This window comes from Mesoplodon bidens (assembly GCF_964165515.1).
Source record: "Mesoplodon bidens genome assembly, chromosome: 3".
Classification (NCBI taxonomy): Eukaryota; Metazoa; Chordata; class Mammalia; order Artiodactyla; family Ziphiidae; genus Mesoplodon; species Mesoplodon bidens.
The window spans coordinates 15,259,944-15,282,792 of record NC_138178.1 but is presented as its reverse complement, the minus strand read 5'-3'; the positions used below and the strand labels follow the sequence as shown (position 1 = coordinate 15,282,792).

At 40.9% G+C, this 22,849-nt stretch overlaps 1 protein-coding gene across 3 annotated transcripts in view; it reads left to right on the top strand.

The window, feature by feature from the left end:
* The first annotated feature begins 5,431 nt into the window (after positions 1-5,431).
* PLXDC2 (plexin domain containing 2) overlaps positions 5,432-22,849 on the top strand; it is a 409,788-nt gene continuing 392,370 nt past the window's right edge. Inside the window, exon 1 of one of the 3 annotated variants that reach the window (XM_081229342.1) lies at positions 5,432-6,393. In XM_081229342.1, coding sequence (XP_081085468.1) covers positions 6,282-6,393 — 112 coding nt within the window. In that variant the 5' untranslated portion in view covers positions 5,432-6,281. The remainder of the gene's footprint in view (positions 6,394-22,849) is intronic. The other 2 variants (XM_081229343.1, XM_081229341.1) reach the window with 2 other exon arrangements.

Sequence of the window (22,849 nt, the reverse complement as noted above, 5' to 3'; positions counted from 1 at the left end):
TGGATTAACGTAGCATAGGCACTGGGATGATTGCCCCTGGAATGTTCGGTTATAGATTTCGCATCTCAATTGTTGTTTAAGCAGTCCTTTCATCCTTTCAGTTAGCCCAGCAGCAGTGGAGTTGTAGGGCAGGTGGAAATGCCAGCATATGTCATTTTTAGAGGCCCATTCCTGAATGTTTTGGTGGGTAACGTGGGTTCCTTGGTCACTATCAATGTCGATGGGAGTCCTGTATGTCACACACAGCTCTTCTAGACCCTGAATAGTGGGGTTTTGCATTGCTCGATGACTTACGTAGGCCTTTTATAATGTCTTCCACCTGTTGTAATGCATTGTAGACTGCATATAGCTGTTGTTCCCTCACACTGTATCATTGCTCTGACTGTTGCCATAGCTATGCCCAAAAAAGGGTAGTCTTATCATTTTGCCATTGTCACAGGCCCCAGCCAAACCTGGGTAACTGGCCATGTCTAATTCACAAGTCTGTTCCTGAGTTATTATCCCTAAAGCCTGTGTCTGTAGGGGCAGTGGGTCAGGGGTATGCCTGTATTTTGTAGATAATCCAGGTCCTTGTGTTCTGTCTGTATTCACCAGCCATCCCTGTGCAGTCAAGATGAACCATGAGCACGGGGCTGCTACTCTTAAACTTGAAAGAGACTCTGAGGTTAACAGGCTATTATCAACATAAATGGAAGAGAAAGATATCTCTCATGGTAGACAGCTGCCATGGGGCACGCCCACACTAGTGGACGGCCACCTCAGGATTACCTCTCACAACTTTGGGGCCCCACATGCTAGTGGACAGCCACCCCAGGATTAACTCCACAAGTGTCCATTCCCTGTTCTTTTTTTTTTTTTTGCGGTATGCGGGCCTCTCACTGCCGTGGCCTCTCGCGCTGCAGAGCACAGGCTCCGGATGTGCAGGCTCAAAGGCCATGGCTCACGGGCCCAGCCACTCCGTGGCACGTGGGATCCTCCCGGACCGGGGCACAAACCCGTGTCCCCTGCATCGGCAGGCGGACTCTCAACCACTGCGCCGCCAGGGAAGCCCCATTCCCTGTTCTTATTTCCTAACGTCTCAGTGCTCATGGGAGTTTCCCTGGTGTCCTGACTTGCTCACCCACTGTTGTGCTGGACTCTGCAGGCCTGCAAACCTTGTATTGTAGTTACACAGCCTGGACACTGAAGAAAGAGCCTTGAGACAGTGACAGATATCAGTAATATTGGATAGGGGATCTTACCTGTCTGAAATAGAGGGTCCTGGTGCAACGCCCCACACGCACAGCAGACAAGCCACAGCAGCCATCTTTACTGCCTGGGGAAGAAGGAGGCTACAATTTATGGGGGAATTGATGTCAGGTTGGCTCATCAGTTACCAGGGAAACCAGCTGGGGCACGCCCCTTACAGCCCCTCAGGTTAACAACCATCATGAGGGCAGATGTTTCTCTTTAATAAACTAGCAGGTGGAGCCAAAGGATTAGAACAATCACTAGCTGCGGCAGGGGGCAAGCACTGTTCAGGTGAGTAGGTGAAGCAGAGACTGGTTGAGCTGGGATGTACAAAGAGCAAGAGAAGAGCCATATTGAGCGGCCTGATCATACAGGAGCGTACAATTCCATTTTAAGAATTTGTTTTTACTATTTTGAGCTGCACATTTTTTGTACTTTGCTATTTACTGGTCAAAAAAACTTTAGCTTATTAAGATTCAGAAAGAAGACAGTATAAACATGTATGCTATTTTAATGCAATATGTTATTTCATTATGAAAGAGGCAAATATAATTATGTTTTAATTTTATCTAAATAGTAAATGTACTATTGATATGAGGATAAAAGGCATTAAGTATTCTTGCATGCTAAATGTCCCTGTAAACAGAGTGATATTAGCTGTTATGTAATTTTTTTAAAAGCTTATTTCATTCAAAACACTCTATTCATAAAATTTTTACTTAAGATTAAGCAAATTTTTACTTAAGAAAAAGCAAAAAGCTGAAATATCCATCAATAGTATAATGAAATCTTGGTTGATTCTGAAAGCAGAAGTCAGCCAAGATGAAGGAATGAGTCTTGTAATTGAGTACCAGAGGTAAAAAAAAATTAACCCTATTAAATGAGGAGGAAGAGGAAATGCCTTAGACCTAGAGGAAAAGGTCATAATATTAGATTAGGACTGAATAAAAGCAGTCCACTACTAGCAATTTCCCTTTACTTGACAGCAATTATAGAAAGTTTTAACAAATTCTATTAAAATGGACAAAAACTATTTCCTAAAATAATAATAGATTACAGTAAATACTAAGTACTCCACAGCCTGTATTACATCTCAGTTTTTTCAAAATGAGCATGATGGTTTCTTGAGTATCCTGTTATCCAAGTTTCAATTTGGGAGAGATGATAGAGTTGGAGGTGGGATGAGATGGGTAATTGTAATTACCTTTATGCAGATAGTATTGCACTTGGAATGTGTAGAAATGGCTTTGAAGGTTGGTGTAGATAAGGGGTTGCGAACAGGTTTGAAATCTGTGCAGACTTTAGCTCAGATGCTAACGTCAGCCCAAAGTTCTCTGTCGGTGAGAATGATTCTGATATACAATCTTAAGATCTTAAAGGAGGGTGTTCAGTGAATTCCAGACCTTTGTCATAGACAAGGAACTCAGGTGCTGCTCCTTTGTGATTCCTGATTCATTTGTTCCTTGAGAGGTTAGCTAAAATTAAGCCAGTGAGTAAAAAACAAACAACTCCCCCCCAGCAATTCAGTTCTTACAACTATAGTGAATAGAAACAAAGCTCACTCATTATAACTCTTCTCTTTAGTCAGAAGGAAGATGAAACTTTTTCCACAGAGACATCTTAATTTCTCTCCATGAAAGTGAAATAGATTATTCTGTGGTGAAACATATATGGCAAACTTAGATCATTTAGGCCACAAAGTATACTATTTTTAATTAGCCAGGATTTTATATGAGTAATGAACTTTCCATTTCACTCTGAACGTACCATCCTATATACATTTTAGTTGTTACTTGCTATAATGTAAGGGAAAAATAATTTTTTTTACAAATACTTATTGGTTGACATTTAAGGCAATGTACCGAAGCCTAACTTTATTTTGATGTTGTTCTTTCTTACTTAGTTCTGAGCACTAAATCATCATGCATGATTGATTTTTGCTTACCTGCATCTTCTCCCATACTAAAGTATTTTCAATGTGGACAGCTCTTCAGAATAAGATTAAGATATGAGTAAAATGAAACAGGACCAGTGAGATGGACAAAATACATAAAAGCCTCTTCAGACTCTGAATTACCACTTGACTCCCTTTCAGTTTTTGGCATCAAATTTCCACTTAAGGTATAAAGCTTCAATCAGGAGGGCAAAACATTGCTGACAAGAAACAAGAAAACCGACACTGCTAATTTGCACATATAATAATAAAGGAAAAAAGAAAGAAAATGATACCAGGGAGAGGCAGGGACTTGTTTCTTCTCAGAGAAACAGGAAACACCCGTTTTTCTACTGTGAAAGGGGAGGGAAATATTCCAGACTAAAGAAGAGATGCTTTCTTGAAATGGCTCCTCCCGGGTCCCCATAATTTTGCATGTAAATGGGAAATGGAGCTGTACTGAACGTTTTAGGAAGTTTTCTGCAAGGATTCGTGAAGTAAGTGAGGTCAGTAGGGATACAGACCAAAAAAATCGACGTTAATTAAATGACAATAAGATTTTGATAGGAAGATTCATTTTTCCAACTTACTGTTATAAATAGATAAGTATCTCAGGTACTCAACTTTGGATGTAATGTTACATAGAACTTAACTCTTGGTTGAGCATAAGTAAAAGAACCAGGTTTTCTAAGTAAGGTGAGGAGGGAGAAATCAACTGGTTGGGAAAAAGCTCAGGAGAGAGGAAGTAGCATTAAAAATTGTGTATCCATGACGAGTTTATATATTCCAAAATAAATAGCAAATTGAGTATTGGATTGAGGAAAACATGCTACACTTCCTGTTTCTCTTCTGCTCACCAGCTAAGGAACCATGAGAAAGGCATTCTTTCGGCATCAAATTGGCAAGAGTAGTTTGATTATCTGGATCCACTTCCAGTGGGTATTGAGACAAAATTAAGGTGGTATTGATGGCACCCATAAATTTTTTAGAGCATGGAAAAGACTGGACAAGAATAGACTAACAGGACCTTTTGCTTTTAGAACACTGTAGCAGATTCTCCATTTGATTTAGGACACCCTCTCTCTTCCTTTCCCTCTCTTCTCTTTAATTTAAGAAGCATAAAGTCATGTACTTTGTGCCAGGCACTGTTCTCCATTCTTTAATTATTCAGTGTTAACTCATTTAATCGAATACAACAACCTTATAAGGGCATAACTACAATTCTCCCCTAATGGATGGGGAACTGAGGTACTAATAAGAATATTGCTCGAAGCCATATAGCTCTTTAGTGGGGGAGGTGGAATTCTAGCCCAGTCTGGTTCTAGAAGCTGTACTTTTTAACCAATATGCTGTTTTCCTGCCTTTCCTTGTATTTACCCCTTTAAAATAACGTTAACTCTGCGAAATAAGGTGTAAACTTACTGAAAGGGCTGGAAAGGGTTAACGCTGAAGCACTTCCGCGAGCTGCAAAAACAAAAACAAACCAGCCAGCGAAAGCCTGTTAAAGCCCCCGTAGGAAATTCAGTGGGCCTCCAGTTTCCTTAAACTCTCGCTTTCGCTCCCGCTGACACTTTACAAAGCCGCAGCGGCGGGTCCAAGCTGCCGCGCGCCACCTTCCTCCACCCGCCCGGCGGGCCGGGGGTCCGAAGGGGCTTCGCAGGGTCAGTAAGCGAATACGGGCTCAGGTTTGCTTTCTTCACACCCCAGCCGCCGCCGCACACGCCCTCCCGGGAATGGCGAACTGTAATTAACCCTGTAGCGCCCAGGAAGACCCCACCGGCGGCGAGCGCCCGCAGGGTCGGCCGCTGGGCCGCGATTCCCCGCAGGCGGGCGCGAAGACGGCCCAGGGCCAGGTGGGTGCGGGCACCGCTGGCCCGACCGCCAGGGGTGTGAGCCGGGTGCGGGCATGGCGCCCGGGCAGTGCAGAGGTGCCGTCCGGCGCTCCCCTCCTAGCTTGGCTTTCTCGCCTCCTCTCCCGGCGCGCCAGGCCGCCGGCTGCCGGGGGGCACGCCGGGCTGGAGTTGCCCTCTCACTCCCCCTTGCCTTGCTCCCCCGGTTTAATCTCTCGGCGACTCCTCTGCCAGCCCCGAGGAAAGTGCAGCCATTGGACAGGTCGGTGCTAGCTGCCGGTTTCGGGGAGGAAGGTGGGAGACGCCTGGAGGAGCAAGGGGGAGGGAAGCGGGGGGGTGGGGGAGGATGCAGCGGCAGATCTGGCAAATTGCGAGCTGCCTTCCCTCCCCAAAGTGTGGAGCTGGAGTGCGGGGGAGCGCGGCGGCGGCGGCGCCTCCTCCGCCACCAAACTCCGGGGCTCGGCGGGGCTTGGGGCCACCTCCTCCTTAGCCAGGAGGAACCCTCTCCCGATAGGTTTCAGCCTGACTTTTCCCTCCCCATTTCTTTCTTCTTCCTCTCTCTCTCTCTCTTTTTTTTCCCAATACATTTTTCCTGCCTTCGGACCTCAGACTGCTGCAGCCCGAGCCTTCCCGGGGCTCAGCTCTGGGGCTGCTCATCCCTCCGGCTGCGAGCAAGGACGCGCGCCCAGCGTCGGGGCGAAGAAAAGAAGAAAAACTTGTCGGAGGGGTTTCGCCATCCCACAGTAACCCCCTTCCCGCAAACGCAAACCTTCCGCGGGGGCCACCCTAGGACTGGGGAAAGTTCCTTCCGAGCCGACAGCCCTCTTGGATTTGGACAGGCACCCGCGCTGGCTGAGGAATTAGATCTGTTTTGAACCCAGTGGAGCGCATCGCGGGGGCTCGGAAGTCACCGTCTGCGGGCACCGGGGTGGCGCTGCTTGTGCGGAAGGGAGAGTTTGCCAGCCCCAGCTCAAGTGGCCTTTCGTCTCCGCAATTGTTGTGTGTCTGGGGTGAGGGCTGCGAGTGTCGTGGCAAGTTGTGAAGAGAGACCTGGAGGTCCGGAGGGGACTGCGCTGCCCTCGCACTCCCTTCTTCCTCTTCCCGGCTCCCGGGTGTGAAGTCCCAGAGAAATTTACAAAGGCCTCTGCATCCCGCCGAGACCAGCCCTCAGCGTTCGGCCCCGTTGTCCCCATTCCCAGCGGGAGCCCCGGGGCACAGGGTGCCGGAGAAGTACTGGCGGGGAAGGGGAGGGAGGTCGCGGCAGCGGCATGGCGAGGTTCCCGAGGGCCGACCTGGCTGCTGCAGGAGTTGTGTTACTTTGCCACTTTTTAATGGACCAGTTTCAGTTCGCTGAAGGGAAGCCTGGAAACCAAGTCAATGGTAAGATGCACTTTCGCTTCTTGCTTTTGTGCCCAGCTGAAGACCTCTCTGGCACCCCGTTGTCAGCCCACTCCCTCCCCACCTATGCCCTTGGCAAAGTTATTGCAGTTGCATTTCGACTAAACTTGGGCTTCTCAAATGGGCAGAAGAATGTTGGCTGGATGCGTAGGGTGGTAGGGAACGGGGGTTATCTTAAGGATTTACCGCTTGGTTCACCTGAGCGGCTGGCAGGGAGTGGTACTGACTCCCCGGACGCGCCCAGAGAGGGCTCTGGCGTTAGAGCAAACCTTCCGCGGATACCTCGCCCCGGAGCTGGCAGCCTGGGCTGTGTCCTCCCCGGCCCCTCCTCCTTCCCTGCTGCTGGGGTAAACTAAGGGAGTGCGCCAAGGAGGCGGTAGGTGGTGGACGTGGTGGCAGCCGGGGATTGCAGAACTCCCCTCTGCTGGAGAAAATTCCCTGGGGCCGCACCTTCCTCCCCACCAGGCGATCCCCACCTCAGCTCCCTCTTGCTGTCCGGGGCTGAGCGGGCACTGGAAGTGGGGCGGGGTGGGTGCGGCGGGACGCAGAGGAAGGAAGGAGGTGGCAGAGGTGGGGCGGGCGCCCCTCTGGAGACCAACCACTGGCCCCATTGTCCTGCGCCGGCCGGCTTCGCAGACAGGCCTGAATGTGCAGGGCCTCCTCCGAGTGGCCTGATATTGCCCCCACGCGGAGCCCCGGCCCCGCACGTTCCCATGGGTGGCTGCTCCAGCCAGGTGCGCGTCCCTCCGGAGCCGCGCCCCGCGGGGCGAGCGCCGAGCCGGCTACGCCGCCCTGGGCGCGCTGGCTCCTCCTGGCGAGGCGCTGCTAAGCCGGAGGTCCAGCTGCCTTCTGGACCCTGCCCACTGTGAACTGGGTGCCTGCTCCCCATTTCTGCCCCCCGGGAAGAAATGGATAGACTTCGAGAGGAAGTGAATGAGCAAAAACACAGGGAAAAGAAAAAGGAAATAAAACCTTGCTGATGAGGCTAATCAAGGTTTTGTTTTGTTCTGTTTTAATCCTGAGGAGGGGAAACGGTAAGTGGTTCCTCAGGAAGTCTACTGGCGTCCGCAAATGTCAAACCTGCCAGTCGCAGATGGAAGGCTAGGGAGAGCACCTGGGGATTCCAGGTGAGGTGAATCTTGAAGGGAAGTCCTTGAATGAAATGTTACCGAGCTGAGACAGCCGAAACACTGTGTCTGCCCCTGGTGTAAATTCTTATGGAGAAAGCACAAATTCTGACTCTGCTCCAATTTATGATTGGAGGGTGTGTGTGTGTGTGTGTGTGTGTGTGTGGAGGGACGGGGGGAGGGCAACAAGATGACAACACTTTTAAAGCTGTGAATAAAACGCAAGTTTCCTGGATGTTGATTTGTCTTTATCACATATAATGCGTTCTGCATAGATGGACATAGGTTGTTCTTGACTAGGTATTATTTATATCAGTAGATCATACCTTCTGTGTATTTCTCTGATACATTTCATTGGTAAAAAAAATAAGACTTTTACTCATCTGGGAAGCTGCACATTTATTTTAAAAAGTGCAACAGTAGTTTTCATGGGCATCTTCATGAAATAAATAAATGCTTAAAGAAAGCAATTTACTTCTTTCCAAAGGAGGTTAGAGAGGTGCGTGTGCCAAAAATGCATCCCAAGTTGTTTATTTGAAAACCTCTTCGTCACTGGAAGTAAATCATGCATTTACAGTAAAAAAATAAAAGGTCAGCAAATGTTTATTTTTTTCCTGAACTTTTTTTCATAAATAATATGTTACTGAGAAAAGAACAATACATACAATAAGTTTACTCTTCTGAGTTCTCAAATTGAGGATAAAATTTACACCACTCTAAAATTGAACAGATAGTTAAAAGCCTTTGCTTTGGAGAATATGAAATAAGTAAATTGTTCAACATAGAGCTGCAGGTATTATAAACTAGTATATCTGGTGGAAAACTACTCTAGAAGCCCACATCTTTACAGGATTGAGTAAAAAAGGAATAGTTTTATACTTCTTAGCAAATTTTTTGAGATTTATTACAAAACGAAGTAAAACTTCTTTCCTGGATATCAGTCTGCATTAATTTTATTAAATAATCTTGGAATTAAATGGTTAGCCTACTGTAATACCTAAAATACAGCAATGAAATGGAAGAAAAAATATAGTTTCCTTTGTAAAATAGTCTAGCTAAAAAGTTCAATACAGGAAAAAATTTAAAAGTCCGACCGTCTTGGAATTCGGCATGTAGCAATCAGGATTTTTTTACAGACATTTTGGCGGGGGGTGGGGGCAGAGGAGTCTGATTTCATAAAGGACATTTTTTATGCATTCCTTTAGAAATGCTGCAGTTGACTTTGTTGCCACCAGAGGGCAGAGAAACCACTAATTTCCTTCCCATTCTCTCCCAAACCTGAGATGAGTGATCCTCAATATTTTCTTTCCTATGTGCAGTATTTTTTGATATTTCAACTTAACATTCGTAAATGAGTGGCAATTTAAAACAATGAGAGTTTATTGTATTTCCCATTTTCGTTGAAATTAAATATTTATTCTTTTAATATTTATATAGTACTCCCTACATGTAGACCTACACCTTGAATACATTCGTGTGGTTTAGTAAGTACAGTGGAAAACTCCAAGTACTCTCTTTCGCATCACTGTTGGCAATTATTAACACGTTGTGGAATTTTCAAGAATATACTTTAAAATTATCTCCCTTGTGATTAAAAGTTCATTATATAGTGAATTTTCTTTTAGGATTGAATGTATTCTATGTATATCTGAAAAGTATTTGCCCACACTAAATAGTATACCTCAACCAATGTTTAGAGAAAAATAAGCTTAGAATAATGTTAAATTTTATAAATCTCAAATCATTTCCATATTGTTATACATTCATCTTTATATCCTGAACTGATTGAAAAACAGTTTAGTAACAATGTCAAAGGAGAAAGATGCAGTAATATCTTATAAAATTCTAAAATTTAAATCAGGAAAAAAGACCTAAAATATGTAGTTATATTTTGGCCTGATTATTGCTCTTAAATGTGATTTAATACAACAAGGAAGTTCATTACCACTATAGAGAGAGCAATAATAGTTTAGGACCCCAAGGAATTTTCACTTTTTAAACTTTCTAATATTGCTGTGTTCTAGAAACAAGTAGTTTATATTTAGCAGATCGTTTACATTTAGTTGTTTTTCTAGTTGGATATTTTCCTATTATTTTCTGCTTTCATTAGAGTTAAAAAACTTAGTTTGAAATATTACTAATTTGTGGAGTTTGCTATAAGAGTATCTCTGTTGAGACATACTGTCACTAGTATAAATTTTCTAACTATATGCAGACATACCTGGAGCAAAAGATTAAGACAGAGTGTTAATTCAAGCAAAAATCTCTATAAAATGGACATGGGTCAGATTATTGGAAAATCACAGGTTTTTTTAAAAATCAATGACTCTTGACTGCATACAGAAATTTTTTAAATATAAAATGTGAGAGTCTCTTTCCTTTAGAGGATAGATAGAAGTTGAAGCCTGAGGTTGGGTAAGTTTGGAATGAGACATAACTAATCTAGAACACTTAATTCAGAAATAAGGTTTGAAATTCATGGATGTTTGCAAAGAGATTTGGGATTATTACAATTAGGACAATTTGTGCATTTCTTAAGTTTGATCTTTGGAAACAGGTTCTTATCAAGGAGAATGTGCCTGAGTAAAACTTAGGAATGGAAAATACTAATTTGCTCCCCACAGATTTCTTCTCTGCAAGAATCAGATACTTTCATGCAGAGATGTAGATACTATGGATTCTTTTCAATAGTTTTGGTCTCAGTTTTTTGCTTCCTAAAAGGTATTTCCTATTGTAGAAACAGTATGTTTATGAAGATGAATGAATTGGTCAACTGTGACCATGAGATCTAAAGTCTTGAGTTGGTTCCCCACTACATTCAGTACAGTCTCTTCACCACGGCCATTACCATGAGGCCTCAGACTGCTTTCCCTCCTCACCCTCCCCGGCGTGTTTTTAACAGTCTAGCCGAATGAGGCTTCTTGGTGTTCCCAGAGTATGTACCAGGCACTACCACCTCCATACCATGCCCATCTCCACCCATCCACCTTCTACTTTTTCTTACAGGCTTATTTCCAGTGACACCGTTCACAGAAGGATGAGGTGTCTCAGAACCCTCCGAGAACTCTAGGCCTTTTTTAAGGCACTTGTTTGACTCTGCTTGGTATCGTAGGAGTTTGTTTGTTTCCTTCTCATTTTGGCATCTCTTTTTCATATATTCTTTTAGACCATATCGGGCTCTGTTGTCATTCACTTGTGAATCCCCTGTGGCATCTACCACACAGGCATGCAATAAATAGTTGTCGAACTGACTGAACCTACTGGAGTTACAGTACAAGCTGGACTGTTGACTAGACTGCCACCTTGGGAGACTTTCATACTTCTTGCTCTATTTATGACTTTCTTCCATAAGTAAGATGGGAATGAAAATACAGTGGGCTTCAGAGAACAATAGTTTAAAATGAGAGAATAGGATCCAGAGGTCTGTCAAAATGGTTCTGCTGGATGATATTTACCTTAAACCTTCTGTTAATAGATAGAACTTTCAAAAAGTTCATTCTGCCATTCTGCTATACTTCTGGTTTCTGACTGTATTTTCAGAAACCAGAAGTACTTAATCTAATACCTTAAAGTACAGTGTGTGTATATATATATGTATATGTGTGTATGTGTACATAATATGTATATATAGTGGTGGTGCTCTATTTTCAGTGGAGACGAACCCTATTAAATAAGTTTAGTTCTTTGTGAAATTACTTTTGAACTGAATTGTGCTTAGGCCTCATGCCATTAATCTACACTGAAGGTGGCTTTAAAAATATAGTCTCCTAAAACTTGTTATGGTGGCTGTTATTGGGGGAGGTGGTATGGTGCAATGCATTGCACAGTATCTGCTCCCCAAGAAACAGAGACAGACAGACAGACACAGAGAGAAAGATCTTGTGTCTTAATAACAGATAAAGTTGGTCTTCTTCTGCACTGGTTTGTTTGCATCTTCTGGACATTATAGTGACCAGAAACATTACTTTTAAAAAATGTGATTTTTTGAAAGCTCAGAGCATAATTTGTGGCCCACATCCAACAAGTATATAAACCTTCTGGCCTGCATTTTTTGTACTGGTTTACCTGGGTCTTCATCTTATCTTTCCTACTCTCATTTAGCTTTGTCCAGCTTTTCTCCCTTAAAATCTTGTATTTGTTGTAGAGATGGGAAATAAGTAAATAAAAAGCAGTCACCATAATACCTAAGGTTGTATATTACAAAGTTGCTTTTCTGCTTTCTTTTAATCTAACTCCAGTCCTTTGCCTTCATTCTGAGCACATATTTATATTTCGCAAAGCTTTAATTTATCTCTTCCCAGTATTCCACTCTGAGAAGTCTTTCTTCTTCACTGAGGTTCACACAGGATGTCTTCTCTCACTATCCTCCAGACAATGATTCTGTTCAACTGAGGAAGTTGCTGCAGAATGACAGACTAAGTAGTGGTGCTTTTACTAAGACAGTTTCTCCCACAATTTATTGTGTCATATATTGCCTGGCCAAATGAACAGAATAATATCTGAGGAAAGAATAGAATATAAAGTATTCTACATTGGATTGTAACCAGACTTTGAACCCATTGCATATTTTTTATTTGGTTTGTTTTTATTTTGCCCTCTTTAAATTAAAAAGGTGGTAAGATATGGATTGATGGTACAGATATGAGTATTTAAATAGAATTAAAGGTCTTGTCAGGAGCCTGTTAAAAACTGTAGATCTGAACATGGGGTCAGAAACTGTGTGACCTTCCTTGAAATACAGACTTGTAATCCCTTCCTCCAGAGGCCAGCCAAACACATCTAAGCAATAGTAACTCTCCTTTCCCTTCCAAATTAAAATCAGCTGTCCTCACTGTTTCTGCTTCAGGCATTATAGTAGAAAGTGGCCGGTGATTTTGTCAAGAGAGGGCCATAAAGGCAGGGATGCAGAATGACTTCCATTTTACTTTTCTGGAATCTTATGACTTAGTTCCTCCCTCTTCCTCCACCTATTATTTTTCACTCATTAACTGGAAAATTTCCCTAGAATACATATTACTCAAGGTCTCATCCTGCTTAGCTGATTGAGGCTATGAGACTATAGAGAAACTAATGAGAATTTGCCCTGTGGATAAACTGCATAAGAATCAGAATATTTAAAAGCCAATTTTCTACACATTCTACATTTTCTACATATTCAGTTTTCTACATTTTCTAAATATTGGAATGTTCAGTGATAGGAGAAGTCTACATAAAACTGATAAATTCTCTGTCAGCTTGCTTCTTGTTAAGTACACCCTGGTTTATTTAGATGAGGATAATGTGTTCTTTGGTCCAGTTGGAATATGGAACATGGAACATTCAACATGCAATGATGTTTTTTAGATAGTAATAATATCCTCTGTGTTTATATGTATCTGTTTGTAGCAGTAGCTCCCAACTTTTTCTCTCTGAAACTGTAATTTGGAGCCAATAAAATGTTTATTTCCCTAAACCCTAAAAGGGAAGTAAGACAGGCAGAATTTATCATTTTCCAGTGTGGAATTCATAAGGAACAATGATTTTCAAGATGAAAAGTAGTCCTGTAGGTGCATTTAGGGTATAGCTCATGCTAAGTCTGTATACATTAACATACATATTTGCATAATTCTCTCCAAGATACAACTTAGACTGCAGCTACCACTGACCTCATGAACCTGATTATTCAATTGGTATATTTTTGTTTGTTTGTTTAAAAGAGCCCATTGACCTTACTGCAGGCATAGCAGTATCTGACTTCTTTGGGTTGCCCCCTCCCCTTCTCCTTTTGTTATCCAGTTCCTTCAATACATTGAAAAAGGATCTATGAAGAAATTACATCAGTTTAATCTGCATTGCAAAATATTCATGAAAAAGTATATATGAAGTAATTTTTGCTATACTAACTCATATTTTAAGTGCACATGGGTTTCTGATATCTAAATGAATCCTGTTCTGAACTTTTGATTAAAAAAACCTCTTAATTATTTTGCTAGTCCATAGTTTTATGTTTAAAATTAGCTATACTGACTACATATGCATACTTCTTTCAAGAATTATATCATCTGATATTAGCTATTTATTTATTTTAAGTGAAGTATAGTTGACTGATATTAGCTATTTTAATTGTGACTTTTTAGTATGTATATTTCCTGGGCATATACACCTATAATTACTTTTTTTTTTTGGTAATTTAGTCCTTTTAGTAGACAATCAACTTGTCCTAATTTTATGTCACTAATTGCTAATTTACATATTTTGAATCTATTTTAGTTTCAATTATTTACAATTTTCTGTATTCCAAGAAACAAGAATTGAACTAAAAGGCATATTGCTGTGTATTTGCATTTTTGTTCTTTGGTTCTTTTTTGTTTGGAGAGGGAATAGAGAGGGTCATTTGAGTTTTTGTCACACGACAAAAGTTTAAAGACTATTTTAACACCTATTTGAAAACTCTGGATGCCCCATAAAAATAAAGTTGACTTGTAAGGTTAAAAAAAATGCCATTTCACATTTTAGTTTGAAAGTGTTCTTGCCATATTATAAAGATGTTGCTCAATGTTTTATTTTCATATGCTGATATAACATCATAGGATATTGTATATCTTGCAAGGTATATATTATCTGTTTTGATTTATAATTTGAATTTAAAAATTTTGCATAGTTTTCTAAATGCTTAATTCTTTTATTCAAATTAAATGGATTTTATGAAAGCTTTTAGTTTGACATGAAATATGTGTAAAAATATTTCCTGTATCAGAATATTACAGTAATATTTGTAAATATGGCAAGACTTGCAAAATATTTATAAATATGTTGTGAAACAATTTTGATTGAGGCTAAATTGTCACTTATTATCTTGTACACATGTATTACATGTAATTGTGTTGCTCTTAATTTTCCCAGTCGATTTATCCCACAATTGATTTATCCAGGCTTCCAGTTATTTTTCCACAATTGGTTTATCCAATCTTCCATCAACAAAAAAAATCAGTAATTTTTTTAATGGAATAGTGGCATGTTATTTTTACTCCAGTTTTATTGAGATATAATTGATATATAGCACAGTGTAAGTTTAAGGCGTATAGCATAATGAGTTGACTTCCATACATCATGAAATGATGACCATGGTAAGTTTGGAGAACATTCAGAATCTCATATAGATACAAAATAAAAGACAAAGAAAAAAACTTTTTCCTTGTGATGAGAACTCATGATTTACTCTCTTAAGAACTTTCACATATAATGCACAGTAATGTTAATTACGTTTATCATGTTGTATATTACATCCCTACTACTTATTTATCTTACAACTGGAATTTGTACCTTTTAACCACCTTTGTCACCATACAAAGATGTTACATTATTATTGACTATATTCCCCAAACTGTACATTTCATCCCTGTGACTCATTCATTTTGTTAACTGGAAGTTTGTACCTCTTAATTTCCCTCGCCTGTCAGTGCTGTTTTGAACATTGGTGCTGTAAATATCTTTATATACATCTCTTCATGTTCATATGTAGGACTTCTATTTAGAGGTAGAATTCATGGGTTATTGGGGCTGTGAATGTTCTGCTTTAAAATATGAAACCTGGGATAAGCCCTGGTAGATCTTCCAAGATAAAGTACTTCAGAGATAAAGGCATGTGGGACCCTGATAATTATCCCTGTGCAGATATCACAGTCTTAATTACTTTAGCTTATAACAAGTCTTTATGTCTGGTGGGACAAAGCTGTCCTGCTTCTTGATCTTCAGAAGTGTCTTGGCTATTCTACAAGGCTCTTTGCTTTTCCATATCTATTTTAGAATAAACTTTTCAGGTTTCGCTAAAAACTCTGTTGAACTTCTGATTGAAATCACATTATATCTCAGGGTCATTTGATAAAGATTTCAATTTCTAAAAAACTTGGAGATGATGTAATTTCTTTTCTTCAACAGCTAAAAGCCAGAACAAGTACTACTGCACTTCATAACAAATTGTTAATAGCAGTTTTTTGGCAAGTGACCTTTTTTCGTTGAAATGATGTCCTTAGATTGAGTGCTAGTGCTGCTTTCCTGATCACATCATGATACTAACCATACATCTAATTGTTTCTTAGGAAATAAGAGGGGAAAACCACAGGTTAATTAAAATGAACAACTCACCTAAGGAAAAGAATGTTAATTCCTAACTTCTTAGAAACTACCACAAATGACAGGTGGTTGCCAGGCAAATAAACATGGAAATGACAGTTTTACAGGGTCATTCTAGTAACCTGTCTCTGGACCGGCATAGCAGTACCAAGCAAGACTTTAAATTTGCTGCTTCATAAGAATCAGCTCTGATGAGATGGGTGAAATCCTCTGGATTTAGGATTCTCCTTCATGTTTGCTCTTTAGCTAATTAATATCAATTTCATGGCCGATTTACATTGAATGAGAGTACACTTTACAAATTGCTACCATTTAAAGATAATAGATTTATGATTTTATTTAGACTGTAGGCATTTATAAATTAAAGGTTTGTAATTTGCTTGATTTGAAATTCCTAACTTCATCTCCATCTCAGCACAGTTTATAACTGGCCATTGCTCTGAACTCAGGCATACTGATTTGGATATTTTTTAATCAGGAGTAAATGGACAAGCCAGCCAGGCTGTTTCATTTCTTTGTTATTTAACCTTCATTATCTTTTTATCATCTGTGTTCATTTCAGATATTTTTAAAAACAAGCATGATTCAAAGTCATTTGCAGATGATAGTCTCATTGTCTGGACATTGCAAAACAGCTTTACTCAGGAAGCCAGATTTGTGCAATCTCAGTTTTGTCAAGCTGTTTTTAGAAGAGCCGTTTGTAAAATAGGCACAGCCAATAAGAAGCTGATTTTTCTAAAACCGAGCACTGATGTTTGACTGGAGACTGCCTTTGTGTATCCTCAGTTCCCTTAGCCTTGCTCTGGCAGAGGCACCGTCATTTCTAGCCTAGCTCATTTCAATAGCTTCCCACCTTCCCTCCAACATAGTCCTGCTGGAATCCATTCTTCATTCCATGGCCTGAAAGATCTTTCTGAAATGAAAATCTGTGTCACTCCTCTGCTGAAAAGACCTTCCTGTCCTCCTAAGGGTCTCGCCCTAGAGGTCAAAGCCCTCAGTCACCTGGTCCTGGTTTACCTGTCCAGGTTCAAATGCATCACTTCCTCCGTTATACTCTCCCAAGTTTCCCATACTCTCTTTCCCCAAGAAACTGCACATGCCATTCCGTCTTCTTGGAGCACCCTTTCCTCCTCTTCTTGGCTATTTGTCCTTCAGGTCTCAGCTTCATCTTGATTTTCAGCATTATTGAATCATTTCTCAGTGTTTCTCTGCCAGGTCCAAGTCTGAGATGAGTACCTTGCCAAAGTGCACTCTACACCTGTGGTGTAACAGGCCATGCCTGCACTTGACTGTGAGCTGCCCAAGACAATAGGCTGTATGGGACTGATCACCACTGCGTCACTAGCTCCAAATATAGGAAGCCCTCTTTGAAAATTCGTAGAATGGAGGAATCTGGTTAGTGTTCCACTTTGTATGATGGTACTACGTTTGTTCAGATTTACCACTCAGGCAAAGAGTTTTGTTTGTACCTTATTTCTACATATTTCTTCGGGCAGAATTTCTCAGTCATAATTTCTTTAACATGATACCTGGGATTTAAATACCCATGATTAAAATGTGTAGAGAAACCAGCGATTGAGTGACCTCAGAGTAAGGGAATTTGTCACATGCGTTTGTGAAGAACTGAGAATTCATTTACACATGATGGTTTAAGAATGATCAAGTCACATAGTAAGCTGGGAAGAACAGAGAAAGGGATACTTTAATGATTTATAACCTAGCAACATGAATTGTCTGATAAAGTATTAAAACACATTCATTTGTTTCCTTGGAGAGAATTCCATAGTTAAAAAAAAGATGTATGGATAAACAATGAATGAAATAGAAATTAGAGACTGAACTATGAAATTTGCATGAAGAGCATTCCAGGTATTTCAAAGCTAAAGATGCAAACTGGGAAATGTTCCCTGAAATCAGATACTTACAAGAGTTCCAGATACAAACCATTGGGCGGCCTTTGAAACATTTTTTCAGCGAAAGAGTCTTAAAGGTCTCTTAATACTGCATACATCAAAGCTTTTGTTAGGTCATTAATCTGTACCCAGAATGTGAGTTAACTCATTGATGTGAGTTAAGTCTTTCTGAGGTCTTGAACATGACCTACTTGCTGAAGTTTTGGTCAGAATTTTTCATATACTCAACGACTTGTATTTGTTACTCTCCAAGCACATTTTTCTCACCTTGCCTTTTTATTTATTGCTTCTCTAGAAACACTCTCCCAAGTTCTTCCTATATTCCACACTAATTTTATGGAGTGAACATCTAATAGTTTTATCTGCTCAGTATCTCTTACCCCCTTCTTCTGGTAACAGTACCTTCTCATTATTTGGGAATGTTCAGTCTTTTAGAAACAGCACCTCACCATCATTTAGGAATGTCATCTGTCTGACTCTATGTTGTTCACCTGGGCCTTTTATCATAATGTCATGCTTCTCCAGACAGTTCAGCATCTGTCCCAAAGGTGGATACTCATAATAACCTTTCATCTTGGACCTCAGGCCAATTAATTCTTGCCTAAATGTTATCTACACATTCTAGAAGAGAGAGGGTCTTTTAAAAAAAATTATTCTGGGGGTTGCTGCGTTGGGAAGATATACATCTAAAGCCATCTATAGATAGTCTTAGACTTTCTGATAGCATAAATCAGAAAATTACTGTTTTTAGTTGAGATGTATTACTTGCCACTGAAAGAGTCTTGTTTTCAATTATATTGTCAAAGTTTTCAATTATATTGTTATATGAGTAATTATTTGATTGAGGACTATTTCTCCTACTAGATTGTAAACTCTGTGAGGGTAGGAACCCAGTTTGTTTTACTTTTTTGTTTTCTTAACACTTTTCAGAGTGTTTGGAACACAGAAGGTACTCGATAAGTATTTGTTAAATGAAATTTTTGAGTAAGTTCATTTGGGAGGTGTCCTCTCAGTGACCATTAAAATAATTCAGTGCTTAGACATTAGGTGAGATTTATCAGATGAGTCAAATGTTGCGACTGCAATCGATATTTCCCTGTTGGTTTTCTTAAGTATTTTTTGTCCCTTTCTCATTTTACAAATTAAATTCTCTTACCTGGATCTTATTTTTCTACTGTTTCTTCATGTGTAATTTGGTGTCTTCCTTTTATTTTCCCTGCAGTTCCTATTATTTTATTTTTCTTATGGATCTAGATATACATTCCAGGAAGTAGAAAGGAGAAAACCCTAACACATCATAGCTTTTGTCAGGCCATTAATCTGTACCCAGGATTAAGAGGCAAAAAAAGCGTTAAGCAGAAAATAGTTGATCCATAGCCAGTGCTTATTCATTTTATTTTTTATTAAATATATATATTTATTTATTTATTTACGGCTGCGTTGGGTCTTCATTGCTGCATGCGAGCTTTCTCTAGTTGAGGCGAGCGGGGGCTACTCTTCGTTGCGGTGTGCGGGCTTTTCATTGCGATGGCTTCTCTTGTTGCGGAGCACAGTCTCTAGGCACGTGGGCTTCAGTAGTTATGGCACATGGGCTCAGTAGTTGTGGCTCGCGGGCTCTAGAGTACAGGCTCACTAGTTGTGCGCGGGCTTAGTTGCTCCGCAGCATGTGGGATCTTCCCGGACCAGGGATTGAACCCGTGTCCCCTGCATTGACAGGCGGATTCTTAACCACTGTGCCACCAGGGAAGTCCCATTTTATTTACTTAATACTTTTTTGGGGGATTTTCCAGACCATTAAAAATTTAAAAAGAAAACAAGAATAGTAAGAGTATATTTCAGCATAACACCGAGCACATAGTAGCTTCTCAATTTAAACTTGTTTGACTTACTTATTGAATAAGGTCCCCAAAGTCTGTTTTACTTCTAATTTTTTTTTTTTTTTTTTTTTTTTTTCTTTTTGCGGTGTGCGGGCCTCTCACTGTTGTGGCCTCTCCCGTTGCGGAGCACATGCTCCGGACGCGCAGGCCCAGCGGCCATGGCTCACGGGCCCAGCCGCTCCGCGGCATATGGGATCCTCCCAGACCGGGGCACGAACCCGTATCCCCTGCATCGGCAGGCGGACTCTCAACCACTGCGCCACCAGGGAGGCCCTTACTTCTAATTTTAAAATGCATTGACTCATTCCTCTATCTATTCACTTATTCAATAAGTAATCAATTTTTTTAAGTGAATGGAGGAATAAATCGATGCCTTTATTAGAAGTGAAATAGGCTTGTGTAGGTTAATTGGAAACCTAACCATTCTATCTCACATTCCTTACCCGTAAGTTGGGGACTGCCATATGTTACACATTTATGTGTGATGCATCCTTAAAATATATGACATTTCCATGATATGATTGAAATCCATTTATAAAGTTCTGTTCGCCTAGTAGTTTTCATATTAGTTCAGCTGTTCCTCCAATGGGATAATTTTAGTTGGAAGATATTTTTGTCCAGTCAATTTAATTTCATAATTCACTGTTTTAGGTAAAAGTAAAAAACGGTTTCTATTCTTAAGTGATGTGATCTACAGGAAAACACGGACATGGACATAGCATGAGTCTAATAGGAGAACTAAGGCAAGGGTCTGGCAGGGGTGGGCTTGGGGGAAGGCTCTCTCAGGGAGACAGCATTTGATTGCCCTATGGTTGTTAAAGGAAGCTTCTGATGCCAGATAGCCTTGGCTTGGGTCCAAACCTTGGCTCTCAGTTCACCAGTTGAGTGACCTTGTACGAAAATATTAACTCCTGCAGCCTCCATTTCTTCATCTGTAATAAGGGAACAGAATTACTTATCTGCAGTGATAAATTTCTGTTCTGTGCAGGTTTGGTGGGGTTGCCACAGAAATATAAGGAAGTGTGGAAGCAGTAGGTTGAGGGAAGACTGTAAACAAGGGGAAAAAAGTAGGGCAAAGCCAGGGAAGGAGTTCGCAGAATGGTGAGCAGCCTGAGGAGGCTTTCAGCACTAATTGAAGATACTAACTACTGAGATCCCCATGTTTCCAACTGCCTGAGATAAAACCATGTCATCTTTGGTACAGTAATAATCACACGCAGTGGTACTGTTGCAGGTGTAGGAAGAATTAAGTCCAGTGAGCACTTTTGATGGCCACGTGAGCATCAGATGGCATGCAGAGGCCCCTCCAACAGGCTTCGACTTGCACAACTAGGTCCTGGAATACAAAGCACTGCTCTTTTTCACAATCCTCCCTCTCACTCAGCCGTAGCCTAGGGGAGGCTTTGGATTTGAATAACATTATTGCAATAAAACGTACATTAAAAGAACACTCAAAGAATTTATTTTTAACAAACGCATGTTGTGTAAAGTGAGATGAAGCTCCCAGAAACAGTTTTCTTTTCTCGGCCTGGGTTGAGGACCCGAAATAAAATTCTACTGTGTCATCTACTTTGAAGCAAGAAAATAATTCTTAGACCTTATTAACATACATGCTTCTAGGGATAAATAAACTGCTGTATAAGATCACACAACTCCCTTGGATGAATGACCAGTTAACTTTTTTGGATTGCGACATCCTATTTATGAAGAGACCCAAAATGCTACGTGTGTCTTAGTGAATTTATCTGAAAAGGTAAGCAATATATGTGTAAGAGCCTGACAGCTATCCTAAGATTTTATCAGTGAATGGAAGATAAGAAATGTCAAAATAAGAAATGAATAAAAGCCTTTAAATATCCAGAGTTCCCTGGGCAGTTCCTATTTAGTATTTTTCCACAGAACTACTGGAGGCCTTTGGTGTTTTTTTCAGGACAGCCCTACATACATGGGCAGAAGAAGTGGACACACTCATGGTGCTATTGGAGAGCCATGGAACGACTCCTTGTTCCCATACTACTGTCGCCTACACTAGTGTGTCAGTGGCCATTGACTTTAGAGAGTCAGGTTTTGGGTTGAGGTCGTGTGTCTTGGAAAATATCAGTATTAAAAGGAGGAGCAATGGTCACCGATGGCCTTTGTGTTTGAAACCTTGTGGAACAGAGGTGGTAAAGAGTCAGAGTGTCCAGGTTCAAACAGACCGGACAGGCAGGCCCCTGGTTAGACCAACAACAGCAAGAAGTCATTAAGAGTATGTGTGGGCATGTGCATGCCTGTGTGTGTGTGTGTATGTGAAGGTGTAGGGGTTACAGAGGCAGAGGAACAGGAATGCCAAAGGGGGCCTGAGAGAGAATTGCTAAAGAGAGGTGGGTGGGCTCTGAGGACCAAACCCATATACGATGTCTCTGTGTGTGTGTAGGGCATAGTGCTTAGGGTACCATTTTAATACATGTCTGCTGTTACAGTGTTTGCTCATATAATCAAAAGTGAATACAGTTTTTCAAGATATCCAGATTACACAGTTGGATTAGCCTATAAACTGGAAGAAACTGGCCTAATTATATTACGATTAATAGGAACAAGGCGTTGTTCCATCACCCTCCAACAACACCATGAATGTGTCTTATATTATGAATTACATTGAAATTAATATGCCATGAAGTTGGTGTTGATGAAGTCTAGTTCGCAGAAGAATTATTTATTCATTTAACAAACATTTGCTAGATGTATTCTATGTGCCAAGCATTGTGCTGTAAAGAGATAAAAAATATAGTCCTTGCCAGGTAGGGGTTACAGTGCATTATTCAAAATAGGAAGGTAAAGAGGTAATTCTCAGAAAATGTGGGGCGAGAGAAAGAGGGAGGTCCGAGGGGGAGAGGAGAAATGCGCTATGGATGAGAAAAAGAAGGACTATAGGATTTAGATTAAAGGGTCAGGGAAGGCTTCCTGGAGGAGCTGTTTCAGTCTTGCTTTGAAGTGAGAGTGAGATTTAGGAGAGTGGAGGAGATAGAAATACATTCCCAGCAAAGGGAATAGCCTGGAGGCAGGGAACAGCATGCCCTCTGGGAACTGCCATTGCCTGTGGGGAGAGACGGTTGAAAGACCAAGAAAGGTCTCCTCAACCATAGAAGGGTGTTGAAGTCTTTCCTAAAGGTTACAGCTGGCCAGTGACAGATTTTTGTCAGCTGAGTGACAAACTCAGATGGGCCTCTTAGGAAGGTCTTTCTAGTATTGGTACGGAGAGCAGATAGGAAGGAGCAGACGTGGAGACAGACCAGAGTTAGAAGCTACTGGATTAATAAGGATGAGAAGTGGTGAAGGCTTCCAAGAACAGGAGAAAGTCTAAGATAATTCCCAAATTCCCCAGGTGCTTTAGGGGATGGAAAGGTGAGTTCAGCTTTAGACTTGTGGA